This window comes from Trichoplax adhaerens, genomic scaffold, assembly GCF_000150275.1.
Source record: "Trichoplax adhaerens TRIADscaffold_13 genomic scaffold, whole genome shotgun sequence".
NCBI classification, from domain to species: Eukaryota; Metazoa; Placozoa; class Uniplacotomia; order Trichoplacea; family Trichoplacidae; genus Trichoplax; species Trichoplax adhaerens.
Window position 1 is genome coordinate 539,733 of NW_002060955.1, and position 17,380 is coordinate 557,112.

Consider the following 17,380-nt stretch of genomic DNA (forward strand, 5'->3'; position numbering starts at 1 on the left):
CAAGTTACAGAAAAGGCCTGAAAAAATTGCCTTGAAACCTTGCAAACTGATCTTTCAAGAGAGTAGATACGGTAGAAGCGGATTATCGCTTTTGGATGATTGAAGCACTTTGATTAGCCAGGATAGAGAATCGACCCAAGATAATGAAAGGAATTCTACAAGCAGCTTGTGTCTATAACGGTAAATACTATCTGCTCTATTGATGTTATAAAGTTGACCATGATAGACGATCAATTTAGGTAGAATAAGCTGCTAATAGGGATTGCTTCATACAAAGATTGAAACTGATTATTGATTTTGGGATAGATGATGACCTACTGCAACTATCAGAATATTTGAACGAGGTACTAAGGGCAATAGACGAGGTCGAAAGTAAGTAGTCAGACTCGGTACTTTGCTGTAGTTATCGATTAATATGGGCATCCACGATTTACATTTGTTATCTACTGGTTGTTTTAGGGAAAGATGCACAACAGCAAAACCGACTCATTGGTCCTTCTCCTTCGCGACCGTCTACCGATTTCATGGCGATCTATAGTCCACCAGTAATAAATGACATACACTTGCATCAGTATGACGAGAATTCCTCCGAAAATAGCAGTAACGTATGGAATTACAGTGATCAAGACAGCGATTCTGATCACGGCTATGATTCATACAACAGTAAGTTAATATTAAAAATGATAATACCGTATAGTATACAGTACAGTGTGTGCTGTTGATTTTATTATTGTTATTGTCGTCTTCATACCAGACCAATATAATAACCGTACAATATACTATTATTTTGATAAGGTTCAGAAAATGCTCGTTTATTTAGAAATGAATATGTCCATGAACTAATTTTCTACGTTAAATTAACAAATTAGACAATACTTTTGTAAGCTGATTTTATGATTCAAGTATTGAAATTGATAGCAGTGTTCTTGCACTGTCATTACAGATCTGAACGATACCGTAACTGGTCAAAATCGTAGATACCCAGACAATGGCTTTCAATTTCACATGGATACTATGGAAAATACATCTTTCACGACTTCTGGTATGTTGCTTACTACAAAATGTATGATAAGCTTAATAGCGTAGACACGATTCACTTCTACTCTTGATGACAATTTTCTATTGCTAAACGCCCAATTAGATTCATTCTTCAATCCTTTGCCGCCAAATGACTTTAGCGAATATGACCCTTCAAGCGAGGGTCCTAGTTCGCCTGATAGTATTTATGGTGGTAATAATGAAATCAAGAAGCCTATAAAAGATAATCGTCGCCGTAAGAAGTTTAAAGGTAGTTAGTTAGCTAGTACTTTTGATGCTCATCTTTTATGGTGCCACCCTAAGCCTTTAATGCAGCTATGATATGAACAAGATTTAGTATAATTTTAAATTAATTATAGCAATCTTTCGTTGTACAGGTGAAGCGTCTCAACCGCTAACCTTATGGGAGTATATCCTGATGAATTTAATTGCACCAGAATCGAAGGAATTCGTCAAATGGAGTAATGAAGCTAATGGCGAATTTATCATCAAAGACTCTAAATTGCTTGCAGAATCGTGGGGGATTCATAAATGCAAGCAGCCTACGACGTATGAAAACTTGTCCAGATCATTACGCTATTACTATGGAGAAAAGATCCTGGAAAAAGTACAACATCGCCGTTTAATGTACAGATTTATCAAGCGTGAACAATTTAATAATTCTAAACAAAGATACTTAAATTTAAAAAGGAAGAGACCGATTTTGAGCAAAACGTTTTAGTACCATGTTAACGTTCCCTTTTTCACCGAATGCGGTGAGCTTAGTGGGAGTTTAAAGGTGGTAATACCGATTTAGCTTCGATGTTGTCTGTAGTGGTAGTTTAACAAGGATGATTTTAATTTATCTGAGTAAAGTTTAAAAGTAAACTATCGAGTTGATTTGCTTCTCTACTATGAAATTAAAATAGACCAAGTAAATATTATTCTAAAAAGAAATGAAGATTTAATGTTATGTAATGTTATATAGTACGTCTCTTTCCGCAGTATTGTACCAGAATTCAACAGGACAACGTGATGTTGTACAATACTGAATTTTATCCATAGATATGTAATGAAGATTAGCTGTTTTTATTCTTGAAAGAAGCTGTTGAAGTAAACTATTGTGCACAGTAGTATTTCTTCAATTGCCGTTTAGATAGCATTGACAAAAGTAGTGCAGCTAGTTTTAGTGCTTACGCTTATTCTGTGTAGACCAGACAACATCGATGTTTAGTTTAGTCAGTCAGTTTATAAAAGAAAACATTTTATTAACTACACTTGTCATTAACTCATATTGCAGCATCGCTGTTGCCCCATGTGTTAATTTCCAAAATATGCATGGAAAGCGATTGTTGTATTCTGCAACTGATCAATTCATGTTTGAGCTTATACGCGTCTATGTAATGTTGTAACTTAGCTGATAACTGTTAATGAAGTACATGGAATTACTTAGCTACATACCGTGCGTATAACCAATATGGCAAGGTAGATCTTGTTTTAACTAGAGTTAGAAATGCATAGGTTGGTGTTGATTAACTGTGATTATAAATAAAACCGTAGCTTGTAGTTAGATAAATGATTGTCATTTCTTTGCGCGTGATCAACTTTACGAAAGCATGAGGAAATAGTAGACCACTTAGCCAATCTCGTAATTAGACAATAGTGTAAGATATACTGTATGCAGATTGCATGATAATGAAACAATATATAAAATTGCTGTCCGCGATACCAAGACCAGCGATATTGTAAAATAAATAATTAATCAGGCGATTTTAGTTTAAGTATCTTGTTTATACACACCACTTGGCAATGCTAGCATATAGGCTGATTTTTTATCATGCGTTGCAGCCGATTGCTATACAGTAACCGGGTATTAGCTAAAGTACCTCCACTCTGATCGTAGATATTATGCAATAACCCATAATCTAGATAGCAGAAGACATCTTTGAAAAATACTGCAGTAGATTCGCTAATTTGCAAATAGAATACTGCACACTGTACAGTACAGTAGATGCTTTGCCTAGCTAGTATGTGCACGTATATAATGTACTGTATCATGAATAGCTAGACATGGCATACTTCTATAGTATGTGAATTTGCAGATAGTATACTTTACCATGGACTACTAGATGCACCTTGCAATGCATAGTCTTACACTGGTACATGCTTTGTCAAGCTGTACGTGAATACATTATCATACATATCTGTCTTTAATTAATAGAACGATACGACATACTGTACTTCTACTGCATATGAATTCGAAAATATAAAAACAGCGTGCCATTAACTGCTTATCCACTACCGTTGTAATGATCTAATTTGTGACAACAAATGAACGATGTATAACATCAACTTAGAATTTAAAATTTTATTGATTGGTATTAAAAATATTAGACATTGGCACATTTAATAGTTATAAAATCCAGCTCAGTTAAATACAGATGATGCTCCAATTTAGGAAATTGGTATTTAATTACACTTAGGTAGACTACTGCATCTTCCCTAGTGTTAGGAATACAGTATACAGAAACTGTAAAATAGTGAACTCATGATGGCACAACTGTGCAGCAATATTTCATCATTGAATACGTACAGTACATGCTTTTGCAACAGTATCATTCACTATACGAGTATTAATTCTCTGACATTGTACGTCTATTTTGTAAAATTCTAAAAATTAATATTATTTCAAGTCAAAAATAATTAAGTTCTAGTTATGACAACCATTTTTATATAAATTCAAATGAAGGAAATGCCGTGCCGTAAAAGTCAGTAATGGAATAATAATAACATCAACAATCACTACATATGATGCATACTGTTATATAAATACGTATAGACATTGAGTTAACAACTAGTTGATAAGGTAACTTCGATCGAAATAGTGACTACCTTCATTGATTCTACACTAATTATAAAAAAATTAGAAAGTATAAAATAAAAATTTATACCTAATATACAAATCTTTTATAAAAATGGGATAAATGGTGATGACCAAAATCTAGCTAAGTGTATGGTAGATATGCTAATTAATTTAAAAGTCGTTCTGGGCACAAATTACATAAACAGTTTTAATTGACAGAAAGTTGAAGCCTATTTAAGCATAGCTACATCAGATACTAGCTTAAATAAAATAACTAAACTGTCCAACATATCTATTTATAAATGAGTAATATAATAGTACAGATGGCGAGCGGATACATTTTATATGCTCGTGTATGTTTACTGTAGTTAGTTTCACTTTGGATCATAGGTATTTTACAAATTTATCGAGCTTTCAACTTTATCCATCTTAGAAGTATATATGGTAGACCAAAATTTACAAATAGATACGAGAGATTGATGTGAGATGAAAACCAAGGTCGATTTTGTTGTTATAAATTCATTGGTAAATAATACGTATAGACGTATCATTACTCCTTAAATCGGTAGGTAGCTGTGTCTTTCGTCTATTATTTAATAAAAGATTAGAAAGTAATTAGAATATCCATTCAGTTTTAAGAATTAACTCGATCTTTAAGACGGTTTGGCCAATATTGTTGCAGAATGATTTTCTCCCATTTTTGCAATTTTTTCTCGCATCTTGATCTTGACAGTTAGTTTTACTACGCGTAGCTTTTAAGACTTGAATTAGAATTATCATCAGTTCTGATTTTATCATAATATACGTATATTACATTACGTAATTACTACTTCATATATATATATGTGTGGGATAATAATAATTGAAACAGCTATTGCATCTCATCTATCCAAATTATCTAGTAGTTGCTGCTGTCTGCAAAGTTAAATTTGTTAGCTGTTCTCCATGCATCGATATAATACGGAGTACAACTAAAAGTGTACACTATAAATAATGATAATCCATCGTTATTTATACATATTCTGCTGGTGGCGATAATATTGGTTGTTGATTATCGGCTAGACTACGCTTGACAGCGGGATAACTGGATACAGGTGCCGATGAAGCTGGTCCTTTAGTTAATGGTGAAGCCTGTGGTCTATACTTAAATTTTCGTTTTCCCTTTAATTCGCTATCACTAATTCCTTTTTTAGTTGGAGCTATTGGATTTACTTTTTTCTCCATCTTGTGCCGATAGGGTGGTACTTTGCCACGTTGTAGTGTATTGTAAGAATCAGATTCTCCTTGTTGTGAATTGATCTTGCGAAGGTGGAAACTTTTTTCATGGCGATCACTACGTTCGCCATCGCTATCGGTACTACTTGGTGGCTCGAGTAAATCATCTAGCGGATCATCGACTGGGCCTTCATCGCTTGTTGATGAGACAGCTTCTAATTCACCAATGATACTACCATCCGATTCTGGCATAGTCGATAATCGATTAAATTGTTGATGTAATAAACCACTGGGATAGCCATAACGTAGACCTTTGTAAGGAGCGGGAACAGGGCCATTTTGGATACTCCCTTCTAATTCACTTTCATACAGGCCATCGCCATCAATGCTAGTGAGATCGAGATCATAATGTTCTAATGGCTCAGTTAACTTTAATGGATGGTGTGGATGATGATTATTATTAACTTGTGTCATTGGTGCTTGATGTGCAACATGAGCATTATTGTTCGGTATTATTCCACGACGATGAGGATTACGAACATCTTGCTTATTATTCATGGGTGGATTTCGTGTAGTCATTTCAATTTCGACATTGTTTTGACGATGTGGAAATGTAGGATAATGTGCATGGTGTTGATCAAGAGTATTAGCATCCCGATTATGATGATGCTTCGTAGACGATTCAACAGGTAGACTTTTAACACTACTTGGCTTCGATTTTCTACCGCCGCGACTTCGATTTAAAATATCATGTTGTAAACTATGACTACTGTTACTTTTATTCATACGCTCATTTTCACTTTCAGTAAAATTGCCATTTTCACTATCTTTAACTGGATCACTACATGAATCTTCCAAAAGATCGCCAATGTCTGTTCTTGAATTTTCAGTTGTTTGAGTTTTTTCACTATCGACAAATGCTTTATTAGCGATTCCACCATTATTACCATAATTATTATTACTTTCATTGGTTTGATCAAGTGGATTATTATCATCATTTTCAGTTAACGAATGCGTTTGTTTTTTCGATTTTCGACGCCGACGGCGCCTTTCTTTCTTAACAACGATATAAATTAATATGGCAATCACTATGCTTGAAATAGCCGCAAAAACGATTGCTAATATTAAAGCAATCGGTACTGGCTGATTCTGAGGCCCTGGTTGGACGCAATCATAACCACCATCAGATCGGCCTTGACAAGTTGTACCTTGTAAGCATGGCGATGATAGGCAAACTAGCGCAGTTTCGCATACTTCACCGGTAAAATTAGTTAAACAACTACATGTAAACATGGTAGTCGATGATTTTGATGGTATACATGTTGCGTTATTCTTACACGGACGAGATCGGCATGCACCAAGATCAACACAAGTATAATTTTCCCAATTATCTTGGCAATAACTGCTATTACTGGGGCATGGTGATGATGCACAAACAGGGCTGCCATTGCAGCCTTGGCTAATGCCGTTACTCTGGCTAGATAGAACAAAAACTGTATTTTGGCTTGAATTTTGCGCTGTATTAAGTGGCAAGCTATAATCGTTGGCTTTTAAATTATTTAAACAGCCAGAAAATGGTGTTATAACACCACCATCAAGAATTTGTCCACTTGGTCCATTGGCTAGTGTCAGTGATTTTAAATCAATACCTAAAAAATTTAGAGTAGGCTGAGAAAATTGCTTGCTGTTCTTGATATTATCCACTAGCAACGAAATAGTTCCATTAGAGTATCTTATCACTTGGACAGTATGCCAGAGCCCATCATGAACAAATTTATTAACTTCAACATAACCTTGAGTTGTGGAATTGACAATTACAGAGTATCTTATTAAGCCAAGGTATACCTAATATAGAATGGAATCAAAAATCAAGATAAAATCAATGTAACTACCAACCTCTGTGAAAGAAACTAACTTTGAAACTTAATGTGGATACTAATCTTACCTGTAAGACAGTTGAATTTGTTTTACCCGTAGCGTAGAAAATAATCCCATTTAATCTACGTGTCCTAATACTGATTGAAATTTGACTTTTCTGAGTATTAATAGATAGGTCACGCTTGCGTTGTCGTTGTCTAGCAATTGGGCTAACTAAATTTTGGATTGTTAGAGATCGATAATAGGCTGCACTCAGAGTATAGCTGATGAAAGCGTTATTTCCCAAAGTAATCCCTCTAGAAGCTACAGCAAGAGGTAATACAAAACGTTAATTAGACAAGAAATGAGCTGAATTACAAAGTGTGGTGTTTAAATGGATAATAGGATAATTAAGTACAGACATTAACTATAAATAGCCCTAAAAAATTATTGTATATTGATTCTACGTATTAGAATAAAGTGCTAAATTAATAGGATTAGCATTTAAAAGAAAGATGGAGATCTTGAATAAAGTTTCTCTAAGCAATAATGAAATTGAGCGCATTGTACCTTGATTACAAAATGTTCCAGTTCTATTTTGGCTACATTGACAGCTTGCAGTAAACCAATTATCGATGCATCGGCTATTATCCATACAAGGATTTGGACTACAAACAGATCGACGTAAACATGTTGCTAGGATTCCGGAAGATTGCGTTAAATTTTGACGCTTAATATCGGCGTGATTGATTTGAACGCTACGCATACATCCAATAAATGATGATGAATGTAAACGAGTAGGATATTGAGTTAAAATATTAACAGATTGAATGCCACCAAGATAACTTGAAGCAGATTGGAGATTAAACGCCCTAATAACGATCGATACAATCATAAAATCATTATTTAAAATTGCTTAAATATCACTTAATATATTTGATCGCCCTATGGAATTATATGAGATGTGATCACGATTTTACATAGAGCTATGGCATGTACTTTTTCTACACAATAAATTTAAATTATCGACATATCTTGATATTAATGTTATTGACTGTTCCTATTATCATATCAGGAATAACTTATAAGAAAGATGCGAATAATACTATTAATTAATACTGTATGGCAAAGTGGAGGATAAATTATGCAATAAAAAATATCTAATACAGTTTAAAATAACAGAAGACTTAAACTATCATTTACTACCTTTAACTTACATGTTAGGAGTTTGAGCTTTACCATTGGTTGTAGAACATGTTGATGAAGTAGAACCATCGATACACTGATCAACTTTCAATTCTCCGTACTAATTATTAAGAATAAACGTTAGCAACTATTTAACGTGTAAAGTCAAGAAAAAATTTAACTCTACGTCATAGCTGCGATTTCAAATAGTAGGGAATCATACAATCTAAGCTTTGCTTATATATCGCATTCCGACTGTGCTAGTTGATACCATTCTTTTTATTAACATTGCGACAAACTGAAATAATTTGTTGGCTAGTGATACATATACATAGGAAAATTATTAAAATTATAAGTTTATACCGTACCAAATAAATTAACTTAGACTACTCTAATTATTATTAATATTTCATCAAAATTATACGATTATTGGCTAGCATCAAAATGTAATCGGTAATAAGAAAGATCAACTATAAAGTAAAGTAAAAACAGCTATGCTACTGTAAATAGTAAAATGGTATTAAAATTATACGATTTATTAGCTGGCATAAAAAATTATGTTTAAAAATTCTAATCATTAAATAAAACAGCTACTTCTACCGTAACTATTACTCTAAATTGGTACACCAATCTTAGTTTTGTAAAGGAAAGAGATTTCGATCGTGATGCAATACTTGGTAAAAATTTTAAACTATAAAAAATAGCATCTACAGAGCGGTTTCTAAACCATTTTGACTTACCAAACCTATTCTGTGAGCTCTAATTCGATGCCAAAGACCATCATTAACAACCGTATTTGCTGTAAGCTTGGCTGTATTACCGTTTTCAAGAGAAAATGCAAATTGAACTTTACCTTGGATAATTTGGATAACTAAATAGTCGCTATTTTGCACTGAATACGTATACAGCAGTAACCCATTGCTTTGCAAGGTAGAAAATGAAATAGAAATAGTAGTAGTTGCAGGCTGTTGGCTAATCATGCTAGTTGGTAGCATGCCATAAGAAAGTGATTGAAATCCCATGCTATGATGTTGACATCGATCACCATGAGTTCCAAATGTACATTGGCATCGAAACCAATCACCAAGAAGGAAACAAGTCCCGCCATTATAGCAAGGATTAGGAGAGCAACTACTAAATTGAGATGCTACGTTAACGTGAAGTACGGCTGAAGTCGATTTTGCAAGAGGACCAATTCCATCTTGAGCAATAACAACAAGTTGATATTGTTGAATGATGGTAAAATTAAACCGCACAACATAAGTAATTTGGCCAGTAGTTGAATCAATACTGAAATGATTGGATATAGCATTACTAACTAATTTATAGCTTAGAATACTATTTGGTGCTCGATCTGCATCAGTTGCTTTGACAGTAACAACCGATGATCCTGTTGGTGTAGTCGAGGTAAGAGTAATAGTATAAGAGGATGGATCAAAAATTGGTTTGTTATCGTTGATATCTGTTACAACAACGTAAACGATGATTGTCGTATTTAAAACAGGGCTTCCACTATCCATGGCTAATATAGTTAGATTATAGTGGGAGGTTTTTTCACGATCTAACTCTTTCGCGATGGAAATGTGGCCATTTTGATCAATCTTAAAAACGCCTTGGGAATTACTTTGTGATGCTATGCGATATCGAATTTGACTATCTGGACCAGTATCATTATCCTGAGCAGAAACTGACGTTAAGACAGTAGTTACAGTAGCATTCTCAGCAATATAGATAGGTGTTTTTGGATAAGTTATAAACTGAGGTTGATAATGATTGACTCGGATAATATGAATAGTCAAATTTAGCTTGGATGATGGCGTAATAGGCCAATTGATATTAGCATCTTCAGCTAATATTGTAATCCAATAAGTATTGGTAGTAATAGGCCTCGTAGTTAACGATTTAGCCAAGGTAACATTGCCATCGCTGGTAATTGTAAATCGGCCTTGAGCATCATTTAACAACTGATAGATAGTTTTAGCATTAGAGCCTGTATCGTGATCGAGAGCTCGAGCGCTATAAACTATATTACCCACTTGAATTTGTTCGTTAATGTTGATGCTAGCATGAGATGATGTAAATTTAGGGCCATGATCATTAATATCATCCACGATAATTATAGCCTGAGTTTGGTTGGTTTGGCTTAGCTGTTGTTGATGAGCAACAGTAATAACAAGTGTATAACTAGGCCATTTTTCGCGATCTAATAATCGATGAACAGTGATAATTCCAGTTGTTGAATTGATTTGAAAGGATGAATTAATATTACCAGCAGCAATTTGATATGTTAATGTTGCATTAATATCGGCTGTACTTCCTTGAATTTGGCCTACAACAGTGCCAATAGTTGCATTTTCAATTACTCGATAATTGTACTGATTGTGTTGAAAGTAAACTGGACTATCGCTAACATCTAAGATAGTTACAAGGACAGTTGCAGGTGTTGTTGATTTTAATCCTAAACCATCCATAGCGTCAATTATGAGCGTATAACTTGTACTTCCTTGGCTATCTTCTCGATCTAATACTTTACCAGTCATAACAGCACCCGATGTTGTATTAATTTTGAAACGATTTTGATAATTATTTCTAATTTGGTATCGAATTTGACTATGAATAGTGTTATTTGCATCTTGATCGTAAGCATAAACTCTAGTTAAATAAGTATCACTAGGTTGATTTTCTTCAATCTTGGTTGAATAATGTTGTGGTTGAAAAATTGGCCGATGATCATTGCTATCGGTTACTGTAATAATAACTTGCGTTGTCGATGTAATTGTCGGTTGATTATTTCTATTTTCAGCATAAACTGCTAAGGTATAGCTTGCGATGGATTCACGATCGATCGTTGATTTCAAAGTTAATACTCCAGTTAGTGTATCAAGTTGAAATGGAACAGCTGATTCAACCAGATGATAGTATAGAGGTAGATTTTGACTTCCTTGCGATAGCGTTGCATAGACAGTTAAGATATAGGTCGATGGCTGGCTTGATTCATTAACTTGTCCTTGATATTGGGTAGCATTAAATACTGGTAATGGAATAGTAGAAGGATCGACAACAGAAATAGTGACTTGAGAGGTAGCTGAATATCGCTCCGATGTTGCATTTTCAGTCGCATCGATTGTTAATTTTCGCACTTGGCCAATTTGCAAAGGGACATTGGATGATTTATTCATTAAGATATTACCCTGCTGATCGATTTGAAAAGCAAAATCGTTATTGCCAGTTAAGATCTGATATTGTAATTGACTATTGCTACCAGTATCATTATCGTAAGCTAACGTTCGTAGGACAAATACTCCACCACGACTATTTTGAGGTAGAAGAGCAGAATATTCAGAACGTTGAAAATGGGGTTGATGATCATTATCATCAGTGACTTGGATGGTTAATATCCCACTAGACATAATATTGGGATGTTTACTATCTGTAGCGTTAATGGTTAATTGATACTGGCTGATATTTTCCCGATCTAATGGTTTAACGTTAATCACCAAGGCAGGATTTTCTCGAGCATCTAATTGGAAAACCTGGCCAATATTACCAGCAGTAATATTGACATGGACAGGTCCTTCTACATCTGCTTGGTTATAAATAGTTGTCACAAAGGCAACTAAGGCTCTATCCACACTATTCTCAGGGACATAAGCAATCGATCCTGATGGAAAAGGTTGAATATTTAATGTAATAGCATTGGGATTAATGACTTTAATGCTGACGATCGTTTGTTGAGTATTGCTCGGTTGGCCATGATCGCTAGCAGTCACGGCGATAGTATACGATGTTTGTGTTGGCTGGCGTCGAAGAGTAATGGCACCTGTGGTAGCATTGATGTTAAAATCATTTTGTACTGTCTTAAAGGCATAACTAACTAGACCAAATTGGCCATCATCACTATCTTCAGCATGAACAGTTACGATTAAAGTGCCAATCGATGCTGTAGAGAGAATATCTCCTTGATAGGAAGCTTGTTGAAATTTTGGTGCATTATCGTTAATATCTAAAACATAAACATCTAATCGTGTATAACCGACATATTGATTTTTTTGGCTATCGGTTGCTGAAATGTTGATTGCATAATACGATTGTTGTTCTCGATCGAATTTCTTAATCAGTTGGAGATATAAAACATCACCTTTGGTAATTAAGTTAAAGTGGCCAGTTTCATTGCCAGAGACGATATGATAGAGGATAGCACCATGATCTGGATCAGCATCGCTAGCTTGGCCAATATGATAATCGGCACCGACATTGGCACTTTCTGAGATATTGACGATATAGCGAGAAGATGGAAATCGTGGAGGATTATCGTTGACATCGAGGACACGGATGTTAATATCGAATATTTGATCTGCACCACTTGAACCGCTACAATATCGAGCAATTTTCAAGGTGATGCTCGAGGTGGCTATATTTTCTCGATCAATACTACGATTGGTAATTAAGCAGCCATTGCTGGTGTCGCTAAATCGGAAATAACTAGCATAACTGCTACTTTGTTGGTTAATGGCATAATTGCAATTAGTTCGAGCATCGCCAATGCAGCCAATGGCTTGATTTTGAGCACTTCCATCGGTAACATTAAATGAAGTAACGACTTGGGCTAAACTGCTGTGATGATGCCCACAACTGGTTAAAAGGATGAATAAATAAAAGAGTTTTATGACCAATGGAATAGTTTGACTATGGATTGGACGATAGCCACCGGATTGTGGTAAGAAAGGAATTGATATTTTTATTGCCATATTAGAATTCCAAAAGAGGATAAATTAATAAAAAGAATAGAGTGATGGGTAAAAGATGATTCCAATTCAAGACGGAGAAGACGACGTAAATATCGGCTTAAATAAGAAAAAACAAAAAATGGCGTACAGAGGGTTGAAATAGTAAAGGATTTCTTTATTTCTTGGCAGTTAGTGTAGAATAGATCTGGATTACTGTACCATGAAAGAAATATTGATCCTTGACCGTTATTTTTCCGGAATATTGTCTGGGGGGAAAAATGATGAGAAAACTAACGTTAGTCGATTTGAATGAGGGACAAGTATGCTCCATGTCCATCGATTGAAGAATTTTATTGAGTAATTGGATTACCTTTCTATATCGTTGTCTTCAATTTCTTTTAACAAGATGCCGATGAGAAGCAATTGAAAAGCCCGTACTATTCTTTAACATCAAATGGATTGCGTGATTGACTAGTAATAGCCAATTCAATTAATGCAGCGATTTTTTGCGGTACAATTGCAAGTAATCGATTCTCTACAACCACAAATGGAACAACGATCAAAGGTTAGATGGGCAATAATCAACGATGGATTAATGGGCTAATTTTCTTATTGAAATCAATTTCACTAATTGCTTGTTAAAGTAGAGTAGTACTTCAAAATTGATGGCTACCACGCTTGATCAATAGGATTGATTAGAAATATAAGAAAAAGGAGAAAGCTGTTTAACTACACTTTGAATCGCTGCAGGAGTTTGTGTTGCTAAAGAGTTAGAAAAGAAAATTGGTTAACTGTAGTTTTACTGACTTACCGATTGACTTTGAAAGGAAGTGTCGTGGAGTTGAAATTCTTCTTTTTCACTAATGGCCAAGATTGGCGTTGTTGTAGTAAGCAAAGCTTTTGATGCTGGCCGGCTTGTTGAATAAACTACGATCGAATTGGAAATGATTTCTAACTGGACGAATGGATTTGTTACAGCAAATTAACAGTTAAATTTCATTTTCGTTAATGATTTGGATAAAATAGTGAATTGTAATCTATTTCCTGAATGAAATGAAGACTTTAAAGTATACAATATTGCTACAATGTTCTTTCTGGCTTGAATAGAAATTTTGTGAGGATTTTCCTTCTTTGAAAGAATAGAGACTTGAACTTGGATTACTACAATTTTTTTTTCTTGACTAAGTCGTTGAAAACCAAGGTTAACCACTACAATTTAACTACTACGTGTAAAAATGAATATTTTTCCCCCTTTTCCTTTCAACAATGGATAAGAAAAATTGAAGAAAAGGTGATAATCCAAAGATGGACTGTTACGAGTTTAAACCATACCATGCCGCCATCGTAATGCGACTATGGTTTGGAGAAAAAAAGAGAGGAGATGGTTGTAAGCTGTGTAGTAATAGTTGAAGTAGTTTCTGCTTAGGACTAAATTAGAAGTAGAAAGAAGAGTAGATAAGGATAATATTGAAGGATTGGACGACTTCAATTAGCCCTCATTAGGGCCAAATGGACAAGTAATCAATCGACAAACGATTCCTCTTTCTTCTTGGATGAGCAATAGAGAATAGAAGGCAAGAGACGCTGTATTTATTAATAACCAGTAAATGGGTCTTGTCTCGGATAATATTGACTAACTAAAGATTAAAAGGCTGTCAATTCTTTCTTTCAATAATTAGAATAGAGATAGGTAATGGCTTTTTCTTTTTACTTCATTGAGACAGCAGTATAGAGTTGCTAGAAGCCACCAAGAGTTGAACCATGTTTTGTATCCGGTGCGTCGATAAAAGTAGAAATTAACTTTAGGCGTAATTTTTTTTTTTCTTCTCCTGCCTTTCTCTCTCTCTTCTTTAATTTAACGATGTCTGTCTTTTGCTAACATTCAATATTATTTCAATATCATTACCAGAAGCATTAATAAATGTAACGTTGATAATATTGAAAATAGGAGGAAAAAAGAAGAATGTAGCTAATACTATTGGAAGAGACACATTCAAAACGCGTAATTTCAAGCTAATTAAATAATAAGAGAGTAAGAATAAGAATAAAGAAATAAAACAGAAATAACTTGGAGTTAATGGTGATTACTGTCCAAAGATTGAAATAGTATTGAAAAGATGATTGGACAATATGTTTTAGACGGTTTAATCCAATTGTAGATAGAAGAGACTCGTTGGATATGCAGTCAGAAAAAAATAGCAATGGCGTCTAAATCAACACAATTGGTAAGTAATGAGTGAGTAAGAGAGGAGATGCTAATGGAATAATTTAATTCAATATTATGCCAATCAGGACAGTATTCAACACATTCTTGGCTGAGGAAACTGTCAGGTTAGACACTTACTACAAGTCCTTTAGCCTAGTCTAGTTATTCTTCTACGGAGAAAAGATCGCGCAAACATCCACTCTCATCTCCTACAGGCTTCTTTTCTTTCCCTTATTGTCAATAAAATTATAATCAATATGGAAAAGGAGGAAAGAACAATGGCTAACCTTGGCTCAAGTTAAACAAAAGTTGGAGGAAGAATAAGAAAGAGAGCGGGGGTAAAGGAAGGAGAGAATGGAGGATGAATTTCAAAGTCTGATTTGGCTTTAGACCACCTTGGGTTAACATTGTCTACCTACAGAGAACATGGCTACTGATTGCAATGGCAAATTGGCAAGCAACACCTTCATCTTCTAAGTAGACCTCCTGGTGATTTCATGATTGCTTGAATGATATGGTCCATGTCATTTTAGCAAAATAAGAAGTAATTTCAATTCAATTCTGAAGTAGACAACCCTTCTAATGACATTGTTTATGAAATATACCCTTATCCTTGCCGCTCAACCATGAGCAAGGAGGGCAGCAAGCATAATAACTCGATTACGCCATCGTATAACGAAGAATCCCTTTCTCGATGCTGGTATCCAAGGGATATTATCTAGGCAAAGATTAGCCTTGCCATGTTGTAATTGATTTTATTCCTTTAAGGGTTTGTTATCGGAATTGAAAGATGAATGGATCAAGGATAATTTCATCCTTACTATTTATCCTTCTACTCATCTTTTCTACCTATCTTTTCTACTAAAATTTTCATCAACAATTGCCATGTTGAGTGAGAAGAATGAATTCAAAAAGGAGAGAGAAAGTGGTAGTCTTATTTATTACCGCTTGAATCATTTCTCTCTTGCTTTATGAAAGTTGGATCGCATGAGTCATGACTCAGAAAATAAGGGAATGAATATAAATGGATCCTACTGATCGATGGTTTTTGCTTTCAGCTAGCAGGGAAATGAGAGATGATGGAAGGGTTTGTATCACGTTAAGCTGGTTTCATTCTTTTCTAGGAAAGGATTATCTTGTTGTGACATGGAAAGTCGACATGGAATATCAACATGTAGCTTGTATTGTAGGCTACAATAATCCCTAGCTAGCCCAATAACTACTATTTCATTGGACTACAACTACAAAAATACTACAATGCTATTAATGATGGAGAACATGGCAATCCATAGGCAATCTTTTTTATATAGAACTAGAAAAATCGTTCAGGTAGACCTCAATTGCATCTTGCTACCGTAAGGAAGGAGAAACATTGAAATGGCTTACTATCAACAGAGAGTAGAAATGGATACTCATATTATTTTTGTCTCTCTCCTCTTGTACATAGACATCATTATGTATATATATACACTGAGCGTCTTGTTTCATCAATATTGCCGAATATTGTCTTGGTTGACTGTTGATCCATTCTGTCTCAAGATGAGGGAAAGAACAAAAGTATTAGCAGCAAAACTAAGCAAATATAATCGTTATGGCCGTTAGAATCTGTTCTGACTGGTTGATGGAAATCAATCCGATGAATAATGGATAAATAATCTTATTGATACCGGCGATCGATTATTAATAGACTGTAGAAAGGATCAATTGAAATAGACGTCATAAGATGGCAACAATCAATCCCTTAGCAATGGCTTGCTACAGTTGACATTTCCATTTCAATTATAGCGGAATCAAAATGTCAAATGTGCTGCATGATGGATTAAGACAAAAACATTTTCATCCTTCATGTTAATTTATTCTTTTGTCCATGTATTCAAATGCGACCACCCATCTCCATCATTTCGTTGGAATGTCTTTCTATTTGCGATTATAATTGACTAAATAAATAAATAAATAGAAATAGACGGAAGAGAGAAAGAGATGAATCAGCATGGTCCATATTGAATAGCCATCGTTCCCACACTCTCTTCGTCATCCTTACTATCTTGCTGTGTAGCCACTAATTACTCTATCGTAGCCCATACAAATTGTGGTTTTCCAGTATTAGTGCCATAAATGGAGGAGAAATGCAATCGTTGTGCCTTCTATGCGATCGGCATCTATCAATCATTACCTTCATCCATATACATCACGGAAACCTTAAAGTCGGTCCTACTATCGGATAAGTTTGCTATCATGCAGTAGAAATGGAAGGCCAGTACAAATGAATACTCGTAGAACACAACAAGGGATAAATGGATCGCTTTGTAT

At 34.7% G+C, this 17,380-nt stretch overlaps 3 protein-coding genes across 3 annotated transcripts; 1 reads left to right on the forward strand and 2 right to left on the reverse strand.

Moving 5' to 3' along the window:
- Positions 1–517: 517 nt before the first annotated feature.
- Positions 518–2,584, forward strand: TRIADDRAFT_38199 (expressed hypothetical protein). The gene is made up of 4 exons (XM_002115969.1): positions 518–663; positions 944–1,042; positions 1,142–1,288; positions 1,416–2,584. The coding sequence occupies exons 1-4, from the start codon at positions 525–527 to the stop codon at positions 1,757–1,759; spliced, it is 729 nt and encodes a 242-aa protein (XP_002116005.1). The 5' UTR covers positions 518–524; the 3' UTR covers positions 1,760–2,584.
- A 3,705-nt stretch (positions 2,585–6,289) lies between these two features.
- TRIADDRAFT_9199 (uncharacterized protein) lies at positions 6,290–6,493 on the reverse strand (the record flags this gene model as incomplete). Its single annotated transcript, XM_002116051.1, has 1 exon — positions 6,290–6,493. A coding segment is annotated over one exon (204 nt), but the record flags the coding sequence as incomplete, so codon positions are not given.
- A 2,909-nt stretch (positions 6,494–9,402) lies between these two features.
- On the reverse strand, positions 9,403–12,483 carry TRIADDRAFT_10055 (uncharacterized protein; the record flags this gene model as incomplete). Its single annotated transcript, XM_002116052.1, has 1 exon — positions 9,403–12,483. A coding segment is annotated over one exon (3,081 nt), but the record flags the coding sequence as incomplete, so codon positions are not given.
- Positions 12,484–17,380: the final 4,897 nt, after the last annotated feature.